Raw genomic sequence first — 22,663 nt, forward strand, 5'->3', positions numbered from 1 at the left:
TACTCGAAAACACCACTTCTGGTGCTTAAATAGGAGTGGAAACCCTCTTGAAATGATTTTTAGTTACAACTTTGCTTTCTTCATTTTTGTGTTTATGTTTAAATGATAAATAATAAAAAGTAATGAATATTTCTTAACTGCTTTGGATACGGTAGTATCTGAAATTGCCATGATTTTAAGTACTTAAAAAACGGAATTAATTATTTAAGAATTATGTTTGTAGGCTCAAGTTTCAGAATTTAAGAGCTTAAACCATTGTCATCCTAGGCTTTTTTCACAGGTACTCTCCTTGATCTGCTCTTCTGTCATAGATCACAAGCATATTATACTCAATAAATATTATGTAATTGAAAATAACAATAAATTGTAATGTTCATATTTTAAGAAATTATTACATTTCATAAATTCAAGAACCAGCTTATATAACTAATATGTACAATTTAAACTGTACATATTAAATATGTAGTCAATATCATACATATTAAATATTATGTAGTCAATATCATATAATGGAAGTTGAAGTAATATTTGTAAAGTATTTTGAAATTTTCAATATCTATATATCATCATTATGTTATAACAACTATAATTACAATGCAAAGTGCAGTTGTATTTTCACCTTCGTTATGCAAGACTGGCCATAAGAGGACACATGACGTAACTTTTATTAATAACTTATCGAAACCTCTTAACTTGAGAGATAATAGTTTATATCCTTAAATTTTTTTTCCAGATTTAGTTGGTTTTATGAACATGTATGAATTACATGATATTATTATACCAGTTTATGAGATTAAAGCCCTATGAGATGCATCACCATGAATTACTTTGTATAATTCATTTATAAAATTATATATTGTGATTGAACTAGAATAAATATAAACACGCCTATATAAAATATACCATACAAATATATTTTTAAGCAAATCTAGGTTATAAACTAAACTATGAAATATATTGACTCCAATATAAAACTACTCATTTAAGTACGTATCTATTAAGACTTAACAACAAACAAATGGACATTGATGGGAATATATTAAAATTATCACAACTAACAATAAAACATAGAATAATAATATGATAGTATACATATAATCTATATTTATTAACACAAAAGTGAAACATATTCCATAATTGTATAAGACATTCATAACAAGAGACAAAGTGTGTTTTATCATACAATATAAGGGTACTTAGATGAGATCATTAACTTAGACACGCAATACAACATAGAGCTAAAATTTATTCATAAGGTAAGAAAATAAACATATATAGACACCAGATATAAAATATTAAAAATTATGTAGCCTATTATTATAACCAAACTAACAGTATAAATATTCATTAACCTACAAAAATAACCAAAAGAAACAGAGTATTTTAATTGTATTACCTTTTTTTACGTGCAAGTTAAAAGTACCTTTGAAGTTACTGTTTGTGTAAGTTAACACATGCCTCTTAAATGGAAATTTTTGGTGAAAGCATAACACCACAGGAAACATTAAAGTATTTTTCTCCTGTGCGAATTACTATACAACTTCTTAATCCCCATTGAATACGCAATGCTGCACATGGTTTCTTACATGTGAGAAAACGTGTTTTGAAACGTTTTTCATATGTAATGCTTTTTATCCATGTGATTTAACATAATGGCTTTTTAAACCCCCACTTCTAGTACACTTAAAAGTGCACAGGGAACACTTATAAGGTTTTTCACCTGTGTGAATAAACATATGAGTTTTTAAATTACCACTTACAGTACACTTATAATCACACAGGGAACACTTATAAGGTTTTTCACCCATGTGATTTAACATATGAATTTTTAAACTCCCACTTTTAGTACACTTATAGCTGCACACGGTACACTGATATGGTTTTTCACCTGTGTGAGTTAATATATGGATTCTTAAATCACCATTTGTAGTACAAGCGTGGCTGCAAAGTGAACACTTAAATGGCTTTTCACCTGTGTGTGTTAACATATGTCTCTTAAGCAGCCAACTGGTGGTACATACATAGCTACACAGGGAACACTTAAATGGTTTCTCACCTGTGTGAGTTAACATATGACCTCTTAAACGCATACTTGTAGAACACTCATAGCTGCAAAATGAACACTTATATGGTTTCTCACCTGTGTGACTTAACATATGAGTTTTTAAATTCTTTTTTTGCGTGCTTGCGTAACTGCACAGGGAACACTTAAATGGTTTTTCATCTGTGTGATTTAACATATGATTTTTTAAATTCTCACTTCTAATACACTTATAGCTACACATGGAACAGTTAAATGGTTTATTATCTACGTGAGTCAACATATGCCTTCTTAAACACGAACGTTGAGTGCCTGCATAGCTGCACAAGGAACACTTAAATGGTTTTTCACCCATGTGTTTTAGTATATGACTTCGTAAATTTCCACTTCTAGTACATTTAAAGCTGCACAGGGAGCACTTAAACGGTTTCTCATCTGTGTGAGTCAACATATGCCTTTTCAAATACACACTTTGGGTGCCTGCATAGCTGCACAGGGAACATTTAAAAGGGTTTTCATCTGTATGAGTTGACATATTTTAATGGTTACATATAAAGCTTTACAGAGAATAATCAAGTGGTTCTTCACATACGTAAACCATCAAATGACATCAAAATGCCTCTTACAGTGCACTTAATTTTATTCTTAAAAACAAACTTTTAGTGCATACATAACTTCACAGAGAACAGAATTTCCTGGCCAGAGGGTTTTCATGTTATTAAAATTCACATATCCTCACTTGTAATAAATACGTCTACACAGGGAACAAAAATCATGTTACATGTGTAGTTAGAAAAATAGCACTGTTTCTCACCTATGTGTGTTGGCTATTAGACTATACAGTACGTAACCATTAGATATAAGGATGCTAAGTGATATGGAATTTAAAGCTAAACTAAATTATTTTCTATGTAAAAGATCATTCTATTCAGTGGAAGAGTACATCTCAACAGTGTGGACGAAGCAAGACTTTTAGAATGTTCATTGTATTACAAAAGTTGTAACATTGTATTGACGTGCCAATGTATTTGTGTGGAATATTTTCTGGCAGAATAAAATTCTTATTTTTATTCTTGTTGTTTGTTCTCAAAAGTCCAGTTTTAGTACACAAACCTGTACAAGGTAATAGAACATTTTACACCTGTGGGTTAACATGTGCTATTAACCCCCATCACCATAACTTTTGGCAGCAACATTGCTTTGAACACTTGCACCATTTCTCATGTGTGTAGATTAATAAGTCTGTAATTTCCAAACTGTTTTCAAACATTTGTTTGGCTTCCTTATTACAGTGAATCTATCTGAAAACAAAAGAAATTACATATGAGAAAAATTATTGCAATATAATAGTTTTATATATGTTAGCAAGTTGAAAGTTAGCAGGAATGTCAATTTTTAGAGAGTAAGGTATGTACCAATGCATTTATTTTACACCACCAGTTATCAACAGGCAAACATTATTACAAAAACAAGAATCTATATATGGTGTTTTTTTACTTTATAAAACTGTGTTTTTGTACATTAAACATATGTTGACTACTTTAAGAAGTGGATACGTTGCCTTTTGTTGGTGTACTGTGTATTCACATTGCAGATCTGTGAGTTGTTTAAAACCAAATAAGAAGATCTTTGGTATGATATAATGAATAAATTACAATTAAACAAGATTGGGAAGAGTTAAGTTATAAATTAGATAGAGTTACAAAAGTGACTTGTTGATGTAAAGTAATACATTTACACAAACAGTTTAGCCAAGTCATTCTTGATGAAAAATTACCATGAGGATTTGGGAGGAATCAAATCACAAAAGGTTTATCTTCACATTACTCATACAAGAGCCATATGCAACATAGTGGCAACAATAATAAAAAATATGCTGGTTTATAAAAACTTTAATAAGCTTGGTTTAGTTGTATGTATTACAATCATTACCAATAAACATCACTCTTTTCAAGATGAAATATTGTAGGAAAAAAACGTGCCCACATAGGCATAAAGCCAGTGTGTAAGAACAAGTCACTTTTATATTTGTATTGAAATGTTGATTTAATTAATTCCTGTACTGCAATTAATAAAGTTAGAAAACAAATAGGTAAACAAGGGGAAAATTTAAAAAGAGAAAGCACTATGGCTAATCAATGAGTATTAATTATGTTACTTGTGAAATGATGGAAGATTAATTGAGAAGTGTTTTGGCTAAGAATGAAGGTCAGCCTACACAGGTCGGACACAAAAGGGAAAATTGCTAAATGTTCAAGAAGTGCTATTAACAGAAAAGGCAAGAGTGCTAGATTATCTGTGGATTGATGCAATAGCCAACTCGAACAACCTTTCTTCCAGTATCCACCAGCCGAGTCGAGACCTGTTTTAAAGACACTTATAGGGCTATGAAGGAAACAGATTTTTTGAACATTTACCAGTGAGACAAAAATTTAGTGAGCAATGACAAATGTATCAAAATACTATTTCTTTCACAATCATTTCATTGTCAAAAACAATCTCGAAACAAAGTATTACCCTTGATTATGAATCCTTCTGAGGTCCTTATGACCCTACAATTTTCTGACAACTATATATCTCTGATTTAGTGATAGTGTGTAATACTAAGTTAGTATTGGGCATATATTCCTTGTGATCATATTGGAATTTTATTTAAGTTATTAACCTTCTATTTTTCATGTTAGGTCTTCTCCAACATTTGCAAAAAACACTAAATTCATTATCAACATATTTTACGTGTTTCAATGCCAATATTTTTTCTGTATTTAGATCACTCTGATTGATTGGAATTGGTTTATTTTTTAATTTCCCCTGATATTTAGTTAATATATTAGTTACAAAAAACGTATTGAGTTATTATCAAAACTTTTTAATTCATCCCCGTAGTATGTCTGTTTTGCAATCTTTAGGAGGAATAAGGTCCATTACAATAAGCTGAATATTTCGTCTAAGTTTAGTGTTAAATGGCTGTTTTAGTAATTTTTTACTGAGTTTATCGTGTTTTCTGACTGACTGTCCTCTCGTAATATAACGTTTTAAAAATTTAATTTTAGACATGTAATTTTTACATTAGTGAGAGCTAGGACCTAAGACCTAAGACCTGGGCCTGTTTCATTTGTTGATGACATTTTGCTAACTGTAGAAGAGGGAATAACTAAAGCGGTGATTAAATATAAATATAAATTTAATGCTAAATACCTAAGTGAAGTAAGTTTCTTGGAATGGAAATAAAAAGAGATAAAGGTAAATGAAGATAACTCACAAAAGGTAAATTAATAAAATGCTATAAAATTGAATATGAAAGAATGTAATAGAACATCAACTCCTATCAATGGATTTCAAGTGAACTTAGATGAATAAGGTATTGATGTACCTTATCGAGAACTAATAGGAAGCTTGATGCTTCTAAGTACTATTTAGAGGCCAGATACAAATTATATCATACAACTTATAAGATATCTAGCCAATTTCTTCATAAACAAAAAAAGTGCTCAGAAAGAAGCCAAAGAATATTAAGATATTTTAAATCAACTCAAGAAATGGGACTCTTACAAATAAGAAAATGAAAGAAAATTAATTGAGACACATTCTGTTGCAGTTTGGGCTTCATATAAACTTGACAAGAAAAGTATTAGTGGCTCTGTCAGTTTTTATTGTGAAAATGAAATATCATGGTTTTTAAGAAAACAAGCATGTGTGTTATTGTCAACAGCCGAAGATGAGTATGTTCTGCTGCTTTAAGTATATTTGATTTAATGAATATAAAATGACTTTGCAACAATTTTAATGACTCGATCATAAGTATCTTATACATAAGACAATAAAGGTACAATAGACATGATAGAGTCTCTTGAAAATAGTAATATTACTAAACACATTGATACAAGATACCATTTTATAAAAAATTTGATAATAATTGGAAATGTGAAGATTATGTATGTTGAATAAAAACAAAATTTAAACAAATATTTACCAAGAGTGCAAGAGACAGTTTTTACAACAACAAATAAGAGAGTGATTACAAACTTTATAAGTTTGTGATTTTTATTACATAACAACTATTTTAAAATGAACTAAAATTCGAAGAGGGATGTGTTGTAAACCTTTAATTTTTATTGAACTACTATTATCATTATTATTCTATGAATTATTTACAATGTTGTTGGTTGATTAACCCTAGATTAAATACACCTTGTCAATGATGGCGTGCCGTTTTCAATATAAGCATTTCTGACGAATGAAAACTGAAGCAGACGACACTGATGCAGATCAGACTTATTGCCTAGGAGATGTAAGTGAATCATCAGACAGTGATGATGAGGTTTGACAATGAAGAAATAAACACCGGAGTGCATCACAAGTAAATGACCCTCCACTTAATGCCTAAGCTCCACCTAATTCTGTCCCTTCACCTATTACCAACCCTCAACCTAATATTGCGCCTCCATCTAACACAGACCCTCCACTTAATAACGCTGATCCTGATAGTTCTAGACTTGGCTCTGCACCTGATCCACATATCTCCATCCCACAATCTCATTTCATTTGAGCTTAAAACAATCAGATTCAGATTCATCTTTATTTGTCATCATTAAGATTACAGATAGTGTCATACAATTGAAAGATAGATATAAGATATATGCCAGTCTAGAGTCGTCTTTGTAGGAATTCCTCCAGGTTATGTAGGGCCGTTCCAAGAGCCACCTCTGCAGCGAAGTCCTCAGCGCTTTGCCCCTTTTAGAACGGAGGTCTTGTGGGAGGTGGTTGAATAGCTTTCTACCCATATACGAAGGTTTTTTCTCGTACAGTGAGAGATGGTGGTTGGGTAGGATGTACTTCGTGGCATGTCTTGTGTTATGTTCATGGGTGCTGCTGAGCCTTGGTAGATCTTCCCCATCAACATAGAGAATTACCTCTTGAATGTACATCGCAACCACAGTTAGGACTTTTTGAGCTATGAAGGCTTCTCTGCATGATTCCCGACTCTGTAGGTCAGATAGAGCCCTAATAGCTTTTTTTTTGCAGGAGGAGAGTTCTTGTTAAATTTTTAGCGGATGTGCCCCAAACTATTAGTCCGTATCGCAGATGTGTTTCAAATATAGCGAAGTAGGCAGTTTTTGCAGTTTGGTTGCCGCTGATTGTTTTAATTTGTTTAATGACATATAGGCCAGAGTTCAGTTTTTTGCTTATGTTATCAAGATGTGGTGTCCAGGTGAGGTTTTCATCCAGTATTATGCCAAGGAACTTTGCTTGAGAATCTGCTTCTATATCAGGAAGGACAGGTACCTCTGCTGCTCGTCTTCCAAATGCAACTTGTTTTGTTTTTGATGGATTAACTGCCAGATCATTGGCATAACAGTACTGATAGGCCATGTTTAAGGCCGTGTAGGATGATACCGCAATTTTGTCCGATGTTTTCCCTTTTAGGAGCAGTGTGGTGTCGTCGGCATAAAGCAAGGCTGTGCAGTATTCACCAAGGTATTGTGGCATGTCATTTATAAATAGGATGAATAGGACTGGACCCATCACTGATCCCTGTGGTACTCCTCTGTCTATGGGTAGTAGGTCTGATCTAATTTCTGAGGTGATATCCCTGCTTGTATGTCTTATTTCAACAAGTTGTCTTCTTCCTTGTAGGTAACTTTTGAACCATTGTTTTGCACTATTGTTCACACCTAGCCTCTCCAGTTTTTGTATTATAAGACTATGACTAAGGCAGTCAAACGCCTTGCTGAAGTCCAGAAAAATTGACATCTGTAGTTCACCCTCCTCAAGGCTGTCAATCACGGTTTCGATCAGCTTGATCATGGCAGTAGTTGTTGACTTTCCTTTTTGAAATCCATGTTGGTTGTTTGTTAGTAGGTCATGTTGAGAGCAGTGATCTAGGAGCCTTGAAAGAACGATTTTTTCACATATTTTAGAAAAGGTTGAGATGAGGGAGATTGGTCTGTAGTTAGTAGGTATGGTTTTGTCTCCACCTTTATACTTTGGGTAAATTTTTGAAACTTTCATTCCTGATGGAAATTTGCCCTGCTTAAATGATTTATTACAAATTGAGACCAAAGGGGGTGTCAGCTCGTTCATGCATATTTTTAGCATTCTGGAAGAGATCTCATCGATTCCTGCTGAATTTTTTGACTTTAATTTTGATATAATGGACATTACCTCTTCATTGGTTGTTTGTGAAATGGTGGAGAAATGTGCTATTGTTTCTTGACCTAGCAGGGGTGTCTTTTTCTCTAGAGGAGATGTTTTTGAAAGTGTAGCTTCCGCAATGGTTGCAAAGTGGTTGTTTAAGCAGTTTGTTACTTTTTGAGGGTTTGTTGTTAGGTCCCCATCGACTTTTAACTTGAGCGCAGAGCAGTCTTTTTTCTTATTCCGTGAGGTATTTATCACTTGCCATACCGCTTTTGATTTATTTTCATTCCTTTGAATGAAGTCAGCAGATGTTTGTTGCCTTAGTGTTTTAAGCCTCTGGTCATAGGTTTTTTTTATGCGAGTTGCGTTTTCTTTATCAATGTAGTTGCATGTTTGTTCATATTTGTCCTGTGCTTCTTTATAACAATTTTTTAGTCTGATAGCTTCTTGGTCAGCAAAGTGTTTTGGTTTACATTTGTTTTTAAGTTTCCTGGTTTTTAGGGGGCATGTTGTATTGAGAGCTCGAGTGACAGTGTTAATGAAGAAGTTATATGCTTCGTCTGTTGATGGGGCACTGAAAACATCTTCCCAGTTTTCCGCTGATAAAATCATTTAAGGTCTTGTAGACTTTGTGGTTGAAGATCTCTACTTAGAGTAGTAGGCTTTGTTGGTGTGTTTTGTAATATCAAGGAACACATTTGAGCTGTGTGGTCTGATAGTTTTGCATCAATAATTTGAGTATCCACTTCTTCCATTGTAAGGTTGGTACAGATACAGTCTATTGAAGTTTTAGATTCCGGTGTTATTCTTGTGGGTGGCAGAGTGACCCGTTGTATTCCATGAGATGCTAGGGTTTCATTTAATTTGATTGACTTTCGATCTGGTTTCAGGATATCCACATTTATGTCTCCCACGATGATAACAGGACTATTTTCTGCTTTGCTGACTTCTATCATTGCTGACATTAGTTCCAGAGCCTCATCAAGGTTTTTATCCGGAGATCTATATATTCCAATTATATTTAGACATGTTTTGTTGATTTTTAGTTTTATCATCGCCATTTCACATACACATTCTTCACAGTATTCAAAGATATCTACTGCTTCTGCATATTCATCTAGTTTCTCCTCTACAAATATTGCAACTCCTCCTTTTCTGAAGCGCTCTCTGCTGAAATGAGCTATCAGGCGGTACCTAGGTATCAGTGCAACACTTTTAATTTGGTAGGGTTTTAGTCCATGTTCGCTTATAATGACAATGTTTGGTGGAGGTGTTAAAGTTTCTAGAAGATGTATCAGTCTATTTATTTTGTTGTTAACTTCTTGTGTACTTTGGTGAAGTATTCTTACACTTGGTTTGGTACTGTTTGAATGTTTGTGTTGTGGAATTTTCCCTGCTTGTGTACTTCCTTTGGGGGGCGTCGCTGGGATAAAAAATTATGTGTCGGCATATTGTTGTGATGATTGTTTGGGTGGTAACTGTCATCTTTGGCGGTTGAGCTCCTGGAGTTAAAATTTTGAGCGTTTGGTGCTGTACCTTTCTTTAGTCCTGACTCCCATTCCCCTATTTTTGTTTTGTAGTGGTCTATGTAGTCAGCAAAAAATTGTTCTTCTGATTTTTCGGGCTTTCTAATTTTTGCATCTTGAGGGGGGCATCTTTTAATTAAATTATTGGAAGGTAAAGATTGATTGTTAGCTTTTTGCATATCGCTTTTAGGCTCTGTTACTTGTACTTTTGATGGTTTTGCTGTTGTTAAAGATTCACTACCTGTGCTAAAGTTTTTATTTCCACACGATTTTCTGGAGAGAGTGGATACAGGGTTTGTGTCTGGTGATCTTCGGGCCTGTTGAAGGGAGCGATATTTAGCTGTTTGTAGTGATATGCTACAGACATTTGTTTGTGGTTTGACTGAGTCGGATATGTTGGGGTTAAGATTGCGAAGCTGTGCCTCTAGTAATTTAATGGTGCGCTCCATTTCATCTTGCTTTAGCTTTATTTTATCCAGCTCATTTGTTGAATTGTAGATAACATTTGGTGTCACTGGTTGATTGCGTTCAGTCTGAGTTGATGCTTCCTTTAGTATTGCATGGCATGGCTTGGAAGTGCAATTTTGGGATGAGTACATTTTGCTTATTATGAAATTTTGTTGGTTTTTTATTTCTGCCATGTCAAGCACAATAGTTGAGGAAGATGGTAGATTATTGTTCACAGTTTGAGTTTCTATGTTCTTAGTGGGTATTGGTTCTTTGGTTTTTTGTTTGTCCATTTTAGTGCTGAGGCATGAAATAGTATGTTTTAAGTGCTTTATTTCACTAGTGTAGTCTGTTATGAGTGCTTCTTGTCTTTGGTCATGGTTTTCAAAAATGCTTTGGTTATGTGATTTTTCAAGTTTCTCTTTGTCCAGTTGTGCTTGAGTTTCATTTAGCTTGACAAGCAGTTTTTCCATTTTGTCCAGGTACTTTAATTCCTCTTCTTTCATCTCTTCCATTTTTGCTTCGTTGCTAGCCAGATTACTCTCCAGTACAGCTACTTGTTTTTTTAGATGGTTATTTTCCTTTAGGAGAGTCGATCATATATGAAACACACATTCTGGTTATGTTAATACGTGCACTTTAAGAAGAAACACAGTGGTTTTAAGATAAGATGTCGTGGGAGCTGCGCAAGAATCACATGGCTATTATCTATCTTCCTGCACGTTTGAAGAAGCCATTGTTGTAATAAAAAAATAGTACGGCTGATAAATTACTATACTATACAAATAAATCTGTAAATAACGTTGAACCATTACATCTTCAAGAGCTGAAAGCTTTCATTGAATTGCCGCTCAATTCCCTATGGAAAAAGGACAATCATCTTGCTGTATGGGAGATGTTCGACATTGAGTGGAGTGGATCTTGCAATAATTGTGCTATAAGAAGTGATCGGTTTGAATTTATTTGACTTTCTCTTCTTTTAGATAACAAATTAGACTCTTTCACTCCAATCAGAGATCTATGCGAAGCTTTCACAAAGACTGTCAATCAGATTATAAGCCAGAAAACTATGTCACAGTTGACAAGCAACTGGCCTATACAGGCAATTGCCCTTTCAGGATGTACATATCCAACAAACCTGCAAAGTATGACGTAAAGATTGTGCTTTGCTGAAATACATCAACCCACTATATGATTGACGGAGAACCATATGTGGGGAAGAAAACACCAACAAGTGGACAAACCGTTGCAGATTATTTTGTAAAAAGGGTGACCATTAGTACCCATGGGCCAAACCAAAGTGTAAACTACAGACAATTGGTTTAAAGACATAAAGCTGGTAGTAGAACAATTGAGTAAACTGTACAAGGTGACAACTGTGGGTACGATTCTTGTAAACAGGAAAGCCGTTCCAAACGAACTAGCAAATAAAAAACAATCCTGTCATCACTGTTTATTTTTGATAGAGAGAAAACAATTGTCTTTTTACAAAAACTAAGTTGTAACTCTTTTATTAACTATGAACCGTGGAATGGCATTGAATAAAGACACTAAGAAGCCAGAAATAATTCCAACAAAAAGAGCTGTGGATATGCTAGACAAGATGACAAGAAACATGTTGTGTAGCAGAAAAACAAGACGTTAGCCTCTGTATGTATTCTTTGATATGCTGAATATTGCCTTTGTAAATTCATTTGTGATCTACTGAATGAACAACATTCGATTGGGCAACAAACCACTAAAAAGGAAGTACTTGGAATCCCAACTACCCCGGATGCTCTAAGGCAAGCAGGAGCTAGGAAGGTGTATTTTTACTGTCCAGCTGCCATTAGAAGAATGACTACAAGCTATTGTGTTCACTGCAACTACCACGCAATCTGTGGACAACAGCAAGCAATGTGCTGTATAGAGTGTGACAAGAACTGAAAAATGCTTGACTCAGAACTAAAAACTCAAATTTTTATTTATCCACCGAGGCAATAAAACAATGAACAACTTTTTAATTTCACACATTAGCAGTTGTAACTAGTTTATTTATCATATTTTTTTTTCCAAATAAAAATGTGTTGATTGTGAATTTTTTTGTAAACCCTTATTTTTGTAGTTTTTAATAGACAGCTCTGCCTATATTTTATTATTCCATAAATAAGGCTTATAACCAATTCTTTTATCAATTAGAGATTGCTACGATACTAATCACGATACACATTCATACAAAAACTACTGTATTTTTGAACATGAAAAAAACAATATATGGCAGTCAGATTAACAACACTTTAAGTAGTCCAATGACAAATGTTTGACATAAGTAATTTAAAGTTAAAAATAATGTTATAAAAGTGTTTATAAGTTGTACTAATATAATTTTAAAATTACCAGTATAAAAAATATATAAAGGTAAGCTTAAGGGTCAATTCAGCTCCTAAATTATAAAAGTACGCTGCATATATTCTATTCTGACATATAGGAAATGTACATGCCAAATTTTGAGTAAATTTATCCACTAGGGTTTTTATGATTGAGTATCACACATTCAAAAATCTTCACAATTATATCATTAATATGAATTCATTAATAAGAAAATAATTTTACCTCCTAACATGTAACTTGTCTCATATTCTGTGTAAAATACGTCTCCACCGCAATTCCTGCTGTCTCATTGGTGTGCTGTGTGTCCAGTAAAGTTTCTCTGGATCGCTTGTACCCTAGACCAGCTGAGTGCATCCGGTCTAAACACAGAAATAAACAAGTTGATTTTTAATGTTATTTCTATTTGTGTAACTCTACTAGTTAGTTTGTAGTTGTTTTTAAACCCCGATATTTAAACTTTTAATCCAGGAGTAGGGACAGAAACCAGTAGATAACCAAGTTCAGAGTTTGTGTGTGTGTGAGGTGAAGACCTAGCTCTTCAGTGCACTCCTTAATAATTGTTGACCATTATATAAACTGTCATTCAATATTAATATTTTCATTGGTAATGAAAGCTTAAAATATTAATAAGCAAAACATAGAATGCTTAAATAAGTAAAGATGAAAAATAAAATTGTTTACCAAACATCATGAGATAAGTAGGCAAATTACATAAGTCTGCAAAAATAAAGACTCACTGCATAACTGCGTTGTAGGTACTGTTCCGTCACACTATTAAATTATTTGTTTACGAAAGGCTTTAAACTAGGCCTTGAATTCAATTTATTCTCTAGAATATATTAATAGGTACTTTTATCATAAAAATACATGGTCTTTACTAAGTGAAACATCTCTCACCAGCATTTCCTGTCCTTCATTTGTTGTAAGGCTACACTATATTACATTACAGGTAAAAATACAAAAAGTGGCGGTGACAACAAGTGTTACAAAAAGTTACAACACATGTTCATTATGTATTTGTAAATTGTAAAAAACCGGGATGAGATCTTCATGGTTTATAATTGAAATCTATGGTATAATAAAGATTTGTTCATAGTTAACAAGATTTACGCTTAATCATTATTTCACAGTTGAGTGGGAAACCTGGTAATTGTTTTTAACCTGCCAGTGTTATATTTGCTGACATAAATAAACATACTATACAAAAGCTATAAGTAGTAAATACCTCAAAACATCCTCACAATAAGAGTCATGTATCTTTTAATAGTGTTTTAAGCCCTTTATATAGGCTGAAACTATAAATAGAATCAGGCCATTTTGGAGCTGTGTATTAAGGTTTTATAGATACTAACTAGTAATCTAGATGGGTAAATGTTGATTAACGACTGTAGTGATAAAAACGACTTTCACATATTAAGCTACCGTTCTCATGAACTAGACAATATGAGGTTTCAAGTGGTGGAAATAATAAAAATATAACGTTATAGAACATTAAAAGTGGAATTATTTATCTCATGTAAAGTAATATTTCCTTGTTATACATATGCGTGGAATGTCACATGATCCAATTCTGACAGTGAGTTAACATTGTATTGGTTCTTACTGATGTAAGCCGTTGCTCAATCTTTGGATGCATAAAGTAACAACAATACACTGAAATCAAAGGGAGGGAGGATTTTAACCCAAATCAATGAAGTTTTCAGCGGCAAAAGTATAATAAGTGGCCACCACAATTGAATCATCAATATTCATGATTATCTAAACTAGGAAAAACAAAATGTCGAACCAAATGACTTTACAGATATTTTCATTTTAAGTAATTATTTTTAGCTACTCCGTTACTGATCATCATTACTGAATATAAACTTTTCTGAGTTGTATATTCAAAAATAAAGATGTTGTGCTTTGATTTTAAGCTGTCGTCATTAGCAACTTTATGTTAACATCTTTTTCAGTAAAATTTTTGTTCTCGTGGTTCTCCAAGTAGAACAATGGAGTTACCTTTCACAAGTGCTGAAGTGATACAACCTGGGATAAATAAGTGAAGTGGGGTACAATTAAGTTGTTTGAGTGCACTACGATAAACAATTAGGAAATTGTGTTCTTTTTGGTCTGACAAGGAATTTAGAACGGGTTTTCCTTGTGTGACAGACCGTCTTCATAACCTTCCTTTTCAAAATTTTGTAAGTTTCTATTTTCATTATTTTAATTGTGTATGAAATTTTATTACTTTAATCCTTTTGTTGGGTGGTTGGCCCCCGGGTAGGCCACTTTTATAACATCAGATCGTGATTAAGAAGTTTTGGGTAGGGCGAAGACGGGCACTCACGTGATCTGAGCTTGAATTTAGGAATCTGAATTTATCCCGAGGATGTTTTTCTTTTATTTTGCCTGAAGTGACGGGTGGCACTACAGGTGCACCAAAGCCTGCACTGATGGCCAGGGGCATTTCAATTCTATTATTATTTAGGCTTTCATCAGTTTTATATCTATTGTAATAATATCCTATAAATTAATTTTCTTGTTTGAAGTTGAAATTTTGACATAACTCAAAAAACAAACAAGTCTATCACTAGTAGAGGGAAGGTTAGGAATGAAATGCCAGTTTCACAGTTATTAATTTAAATGTCAGAGGACTTTGTAGTAAAATACCTCAGTTAGAAATATTTTTAAATGAAGAGAAACCGGACTTTTTTTTAGTTTTGGAACACGGACTCGAAAATGAAAAACTTCAAATGATTAAAATTAAACACTCTTAAATAGTTTTTGTAGACAGGGCATGAAAATGGGTGGTGTTGCTATATTTAAAAAAATCAGACTAATGCAGAAGTTTTTAAAATATTGGAAAATAGTGATAAATTATCAGACAATAAAAATTTTGAGTGTTGTGGAATCAAAACACTTGTGGATGGCAAAACCATTATTATAGGGGCCCTGTACAGAAGTCCGAATGGAGACATGGAAATTTTCCAAAGCAATCTCACATACTTTTTAAGGGACCTAAATCTGGAGAGCGGTAAAATTAATGTCATCATGGGTGGTAACTTGAATATTTACCTACTGGAGCCAAATAATAACACAATTGAATTAAATATCATAAAAAGTTTTGGCTAGAGTACCACAATATTTGAGGCTACTAGAGAAACTGAATACTCAGCAACATGTATTAATAATTTTATCACTGACCTTGATAGCTGTAAATGTACTGTTATTGAAGTATTAATATCTGACCATCACGCAATTGTTTTAAAAATAGATGTTAACCATCAAACAATTTAAAAAATCAGAAAGAATATTAGGAAGCTTGATCAAAACAATTTATTGGAACTAAAAGCCAGGCTAAAAAGGGAAAGTTGGACTGATTTTGACAGGGAAACAGGTGTAAACAAAAAGTATGAATCATTTGTTGACACTTTTTTGTATTACTACTATATCTCCTGTCCAATAAAAGAAGTAATTGATAGAGAAAATAAAAAAAAAAAATAAGTGGATAAACAATGATATAATAGGATTGAAAAATGAAATGACTGATTGATATAGCTTGTGGAAAAGCACCAGGTCTAAGGAAAATAAAATAAAATACACAGCAGCTCTAAAAAAGTACAGGGAAAAATTGAAGGCAGAAAAAGCTTGGTATTATAACAATAGGATAAATGAATCAGACAAAAAACCAAAAGAATCTTGGAATATAGTGAATAACTTAAGAGGTAACACCAGAAAACAATTTGAAAACATGAAAATAAAAAATGACTGGAAAAATAAATAATCCTATTCAAATAAGCGAGCACTTCAATACATTTTTTATTCACATTGCAAACAAAATTAAGGATGACCTTAAAATCAGTCAGGTAAATCATGTTTTTACACAAGTTTAAGATAGTATCACATTTAACAGCTTTAAATTGATTGATGAAAAATCAATACAGAAACTCTTTATTAATTTCAGTCCAAAGACTCCTTCTGGGATTGATGGCCTTTGTATAAAGGCCCTCAAATTCTGTCGGGAGGAAATAACTTGACCATTGGTGGAGCTTGTCAACAAATCAATTAGTAACTGCACCTTCCCAAATGCCTGCAAAATTGCCAGGGTTAAGCCTCTTTTTAAGAGGGGGATGTTATGGATGTGTGTAACTATCGTCCAATACCACTCCTACCAGTGGTCTCAAAATTCATTGAAAAAAAACTATCTGTAACTAACTGATCGATTACCTTGAAGCAAATAAGCTTCTAGTGGAAAGACAGTATGGATTCAGAAAATCCAAATCAACCAAACTGGCTCTGATTGATTTTGTGAATGTTTGCATGGAGGCAGCGGAGGCGGGGGAGACTATTATGGCATGTTTTGCAGATCTCTCAAAAGCCTTTGACTGTGTCAATACCAACATTCTTATTGGCAAACTTTCGGCCCTGGGCGTTCAAAATTTGGCCATGGACTGGCTTGTTTCATACTTGTCAAACAGGTATCAAACAGTCTAAATTATGCACAAAACCAATTCCAAAATTAAATCCGTCCAGTCAAAGCCAGAATTGGTCCTAAATGGAGTTCCAAAGGGATCAATTCTGGGTCCTCTTCTCTTTTTGATTTATATTAATGATATCTCAAATTACATCCCAAAAGAAAATCTTTTTTTTTGCGGATGATACCACTCTTCTCACCAAAAGTAGGGACTGTGTAACTCTAGAATTAGAACTATTTTACAAAACCAATGATTTAGCCCAGTATTTTTCAAAAAAAGCCTGAAATTGAACCCCGAGAAAACAAAATGCATTTGCATTCAAACAAAACAAATCAAAATTTATCATTATTATAAGAAAAAGTGTTTATATAAGTTAGTTATAATTCAAAATCAGTATCAGTTGGTTATATTGATAGCTGTAATTGAGTAATAGCCTATTGTTTTCAATATTGGTATAAAAAAACCAGGTCCGCTTATCGTACTCTACCCAAGTGTAATAATACTAGGAAGAACTCAAGTCCCATAGACTATTTACAGAGGCAGCATGCACCCTAAGTTATATGCAATTTACAAACATTTTAGTCCATGAATGGGTAAGGTACGATAAGCAGACCCGGTTTCTTATATCGAAGAATGTAATCATCGATACCTAATATTCGCATCTCAAATCCTAGACTATCAATCAATGTAAAAGTATCTATAGTCCGCAATAACAAACACGTTTTAAATTAAAATGTGAATTTAATATTTACAGTGATCAAACAAATTATTATGACCGAAATCAGGAAAACTGAAGACGACCATATTTGCTTCTCTAACAGTTACATTTGTTTCTTTCCCACAAATTTCACCTAATGGGTTTTACGGTACGAGTCCTACATGTTGAAGCCACGAAAAACATGTCTTATCATCTTTCAAAGCAATGTCGTGTAGTTTTCTTAAATTTACTGCCATTTTTAATAATCAAATGTTACTTATGTCAAATTGAAATAATATTACCTTACGTGTATTATTTGAGGGTAGGGTACGATAAGCGGACCCGGTTTTTTATATCGAAATTGGCAAACGATATTATTTAATCATAACCATCGATACAATCAATCGATACTGATTAATTATTTTGAACAATTAACTTAAATAATCTATATCAGCAGCTGTAAACTGTATAAAATAATACAAGTAAGGTAATATTTCAATTTTATATAAGTAACATTTGATTATTAAAAATGACAATCAATTTTAAAAAACTACACGACATTGCTTTGGAAGATGACAAGACATGTTTTTCATGACTTCAACATGTTGGACTCGTGCGGAAAAACCCATTATGAGAAATTTATGGGAAAGCAACAACTGTAACTGTGAGAGGAGCAAATATGGCCGTCTTCAGTTTTCCTAATTTTGGTTATAATAATTTGTTTGATCACTGTAAATATTAGATCCATATTTTAATTTAACACATATGATTGTTATTGAGAACTATAGATACTTTATATCGATTGATAGTCTAGGATTTGAGATGCGAATATAGGTATCGATGATTACATTCTTCGATATAAAAAACCGGGTCCGCTTATCGTACCCTACCCTTATTTGAACCTACAGCTGTTGATATAGATTATTTAAGTTAATTGTTCAAAATAATTCATTAGTATCGATTAATTATATCGATGGTTATGCTTAAGTAATATCATTTGCCAATTTCAATATAAGAAACCGGGTCCGCTTATCGTACCCTATCCCCTGAATCTCTACACACAGGTGAAAATCGCCCTGCCACTAAAGCAATTCTGACTGCTACCTCTAGATTGCAAAATCCATAGCTATTAGTAATTTGCAAACAAATAAAACCATATACAGCTGTTTTAGAATGAATTAATGTTGAAATTATAATTTGCAACTCAACTGATTCCTCAAAATGTGAAGAGCAATAGTCTTTATACAATTGTTATGTTATTATATTAAGAATGAAACAACGATATTTGCATCTGAAATAGGTCATAACAGAATTTGATTAAACGCTTACTAGTCTATGTTAACTTTTAATGTTCCTATACATCAGTAATGTACAGAATATCTAACCTAGGCATCCCAACAAAGTTCATGTCTATTGCCTTTCTGGCTTATTTACAGACAAATATCATGACCAAAAAGGATACTTTTCCTAGAATTACCTATGGAGGATTACCTCAATGGTTATTCTAGTCTAAAATATTTTCACCGTATGTATCAAACAAAATAAATACTACCTACCACCATCGATCGTTAAAACTTGGATAGTAGGCCTAGTTAAATTATAGTTTTGTTTGTATTCTGCACATCGGCCTTTATGCACAAACTTCAAACTCTTGTCAATGATTTTTTCTAGTGTCATTTTGACCGGCTAGTATAAAATAAAAACATGCAGTTGCGTAGTTCACTCTTTTGTGGTTGACTTTCCAATATTGCAAAGTATATAGACATTTGCTTTATATGGATATATTGGTTAGTTACAATTTAGTACATTTAAGGGGGCAATGTACCCAAAACATATGTTTTTTAATTTCTGCCACTAATTAATCTTTTTGTTCATTAAAGTGTCTCTCTAGGACAGGGCTTAAAGAAAATATATTATTAACCCCCTCCCACCCCTCTTCAGGGGAAAGGGAGGGGGTTTTTCAAGAAAATTAGAGTTCTTGTTTTACACCATAGCTGCTTTTGTATTGCACCTATTCCAAATTTTTAGATATTGTTTTAAAGCTAATAAATAGCCTTACAAAGTGTAGTATCGAATTTTGTGCAGTTATCAAAATAGGTATGTAACACTTTATTTTAATTTTTTCAAAAAATTATAATTTTCTATAAATGGAAAAAATTATATTAGGAGTATAATTTAAAATATACTTGATCCCATACTACACTTTGTGCACTATATATTGAAGATCATATGTACAAAATATGAGGTCTCTAGGTCAATAAATAAAGAAGTTACGTTGTAAAACGTGTTGAAAAACACGGAAAAAACAAACTTACGGGAAAAGGCAAAAAACTTCATATGTTTATTATACCATGAAAAGTAAGACTATTTACATAATCATTGTTTTTGTGTTTAGTGTAAATATATTTTACACTTAAAAGAGTCCAGCCCCATAGGTAACACCTTTCTTTTTTTAATATCTTTTCTTCCTTTTTCATCTTTTTCAATTTAACTTCCTGATGGAATTTTTTATACTTCAAGGTCAGTCTTTTCTTTGACTGCAACACTCTTCTTAGTATTGATTTTTAGTTGATTGCTTCATGACTAAATCAAATCTAGTAGTCTAAACCACTAAATTCTTCAACAAAACACAAAAAACACATGTCATTCACAAAGTGAGGTTAGAGTAAAGTAACTGGAACTAACACAGCTGATCACTGACAACAGCTGATCTACTGAGTGATTACCACACATAAAAAAGCTGAGATTTTAGTTCTAAAACTATGACATTCTAATATACTGAATACAGCAATAAAATACATTAGTAATGAATAGTTATATGATATAAATATTATGAATATATATATGATATAAAGCTTGTCACTTATAATGGCCGCCTGGAGGAGACAAAATCAGCTCTACACGCTAATAGATTTTATTTAAAAAAAAACACACTTTTGGCAATGATAATGCAAAACCAATAATTGATTATTGTTTTCAAACATTTTAGAAACTAAAGAATAAAATAAAATTTTCTTTAGAAAAAATAAATTTTTTGGGTATGTTGCCCCCTTAAATATAATAATCTTAACTCTTTTTCAGATTATCATCACCATTTGTTTCTAAAATACTACCTTATTTGTTTTATCTCTGCATTGATTGTTAAACCTGGGGGATTAGTAGACAAGGGATTCTCAAGGCGTATTATATGAAGAACATTATATTGTAATTTAATGAACGAGAAGGATATCATAAAAGTCTAGACAAGTTAAATTAGCAGCACTAGTTGCCACAGGCAGCAAAATACATTTCAAAATGGAAGTATGGATTCATTTCGAAGCAAATCACTTATCTTCGACTTTTCCTTTTTTTGTACCAAGAGATATTCCAATTGGTATTATTATTGATATGGGTTTTTTTGGTTAAGTCTTAGGCGATATTAAATATAGCTCAATAAACAATTATTTTTCCTTATGGAAATTCCAATCCTCTCACCTTGGTTACAAGAGATGAACAGGAGGGTGGTGGAGGATTGAAAGATCCAAAGAGATCAGCTAATACTTCAACAATCAAACGAGGTCACGTCCATTATTATTACAGTATCAAGACACTATTTCAAAAGGTTAGGAAAGACAAGTGTTTTAAGATTCTCAATCAAGTTAAATTCCACAGAAGTGGCAATGTCAAGTCCTTATCACCATGCATCCCCAAAAATGGAGGAGTTGCAACAGCATGTTAATTAACGAATTATTAGTAAAGAAAATTATTAAGTCTTTCACATCTCCTTACTCTTCTTCCGCATTTTTGGTACTCAAATCGACTACAATGCCAACCATACATTGTTGTATTAAATCAGCGTTCCAATATTTGGGTCGTCCAAAGTTTCTCACACTCAAACAAGACTTGAACTTGGCTCACAGTCAAATTCCCTTGGATAAACAGTCAAAAAGTACACAGCATTTATGTTCCTTGTGCTATTTATGAGTTTCGTTTCTACCCTTTGGCCTTACATCAGGAAGTATGGTATTGAGAAATCTGATAGACAAAATATTTGGAGATATTAAATATATATATATATATATATATATATATATATATATATATATATATATATATATATATATATATATATATATATATCCTTCCTTTCCTTATTTCCTTTTCGCATTCTTTAACGATTTACATATTTTTTCAAAGACGTTTGAAGAACATATAGTTCACTTAAAGACAGTTTTGGATAGACCAAGGGAGTCAGGTCTTACTGTAAATCTTGAAAAAATTGTAGTTGCTGTAAACAAATTTCATTTTTGGCTCATGTTTTTCAAAATTGTGTGATTTCAATCCATGGCGATCGGACCAAATCAGTTCCGGCTAGACCTCATGTTCCTATCGCCAAAAAATAACACTCTTCAAAAACAAGTACAAGTATTGTTTGAATTAAAATAATATAATATTAATAAACATGTCTATCTGATAACTCCTCAATATGTTCAATTAATTAATTAAAAAAAAATGCACAAGATTTTCATTGATACGAGATAGTAGCTATCAAAAGAATGCAAGTGAAAATCATCGTTTGATAGCCGTGATGTGACGGAACCCGAGCCTCACGCACGCCCGCGCGCCCGTGAGTGAGTCAAACTTGCCGGCGCAGGCGCACCACCACCAAACATTTTCGAGTGTTTCACGACCTCCTACTCGACCTCCTACCATCCCTCAGTGTCAACGCGCCCGACCCATTCAGTTCAGTGATCTAACACATGTCGTATTAGCAATGACAGTTAATCTGTTTTTTATATATTATCTTGAGTGGTGTCTAATGTAAGAGAGAAAAAAGGAGCTGCTTGTATTTCACTTATAATTTCATTAAGAACTAGCTGTGACGCAAACGTGATCATTTCGTCTTGGATTGTAGGAGATACATACTTAAATTTGCGTAGATCGTTTTCCAAATGATGTTTTAGAAGAAGATCCTATCTTGACAGAAAATCAGTAATGTTAAAAAAGT

At 32.9% G+C, this 22,663-nt stretch overlaps 1 protein-coding gene across 1 annotated transcript; it reads right to left on the minus strand.

Moving 5' to 3' along the window:
* Positions 1–893: 893 nt before the first annotated feature.
* Positions 894–19,344, minus strand: LOC124367702 (gastrula zinc finger protein XlCGF8.2DB-like). The gene is made up of 3 exons (XM_046824771.1): positions 19,062–19,344; positions 12,745–12,881; positions 894–3,342 (listed from the first exon to the last, which is right to left on the minus strand). Exon 3 carries the CDS (start codon positions 2,574–2,576, stop codon positions 1,632–1,634), a length of 945 nt encoding a protein of 314 aa, XP_046680727.1. The 5' UTR covers positions 2,577–3,342; positions 12,745–12,881; positions 19,062–19,344; the 3' UTR covers positions 894–1,631.
* Between the last annotated feature and the right edge of the window lie 3,319 nt (positions 19,345–22,663).

Source organism: Homalodisca vitripennis, chromosome 8 (genome assembly GCF_021130785.1).
Source record: "Homalodisca vitripennis isolate AUS2020 chromosome 8, UT_GWSS_2.1, whole genome shotgun sequence".
In the NCBI taxonomy this organism is placed as follows: domain Eukaryota; kingdom Metazoa; phylum Arthropoda; class Insecta; order Hemiptera; family Cicadellidae; genus Homalodisca; species Homalodisca vitripennis.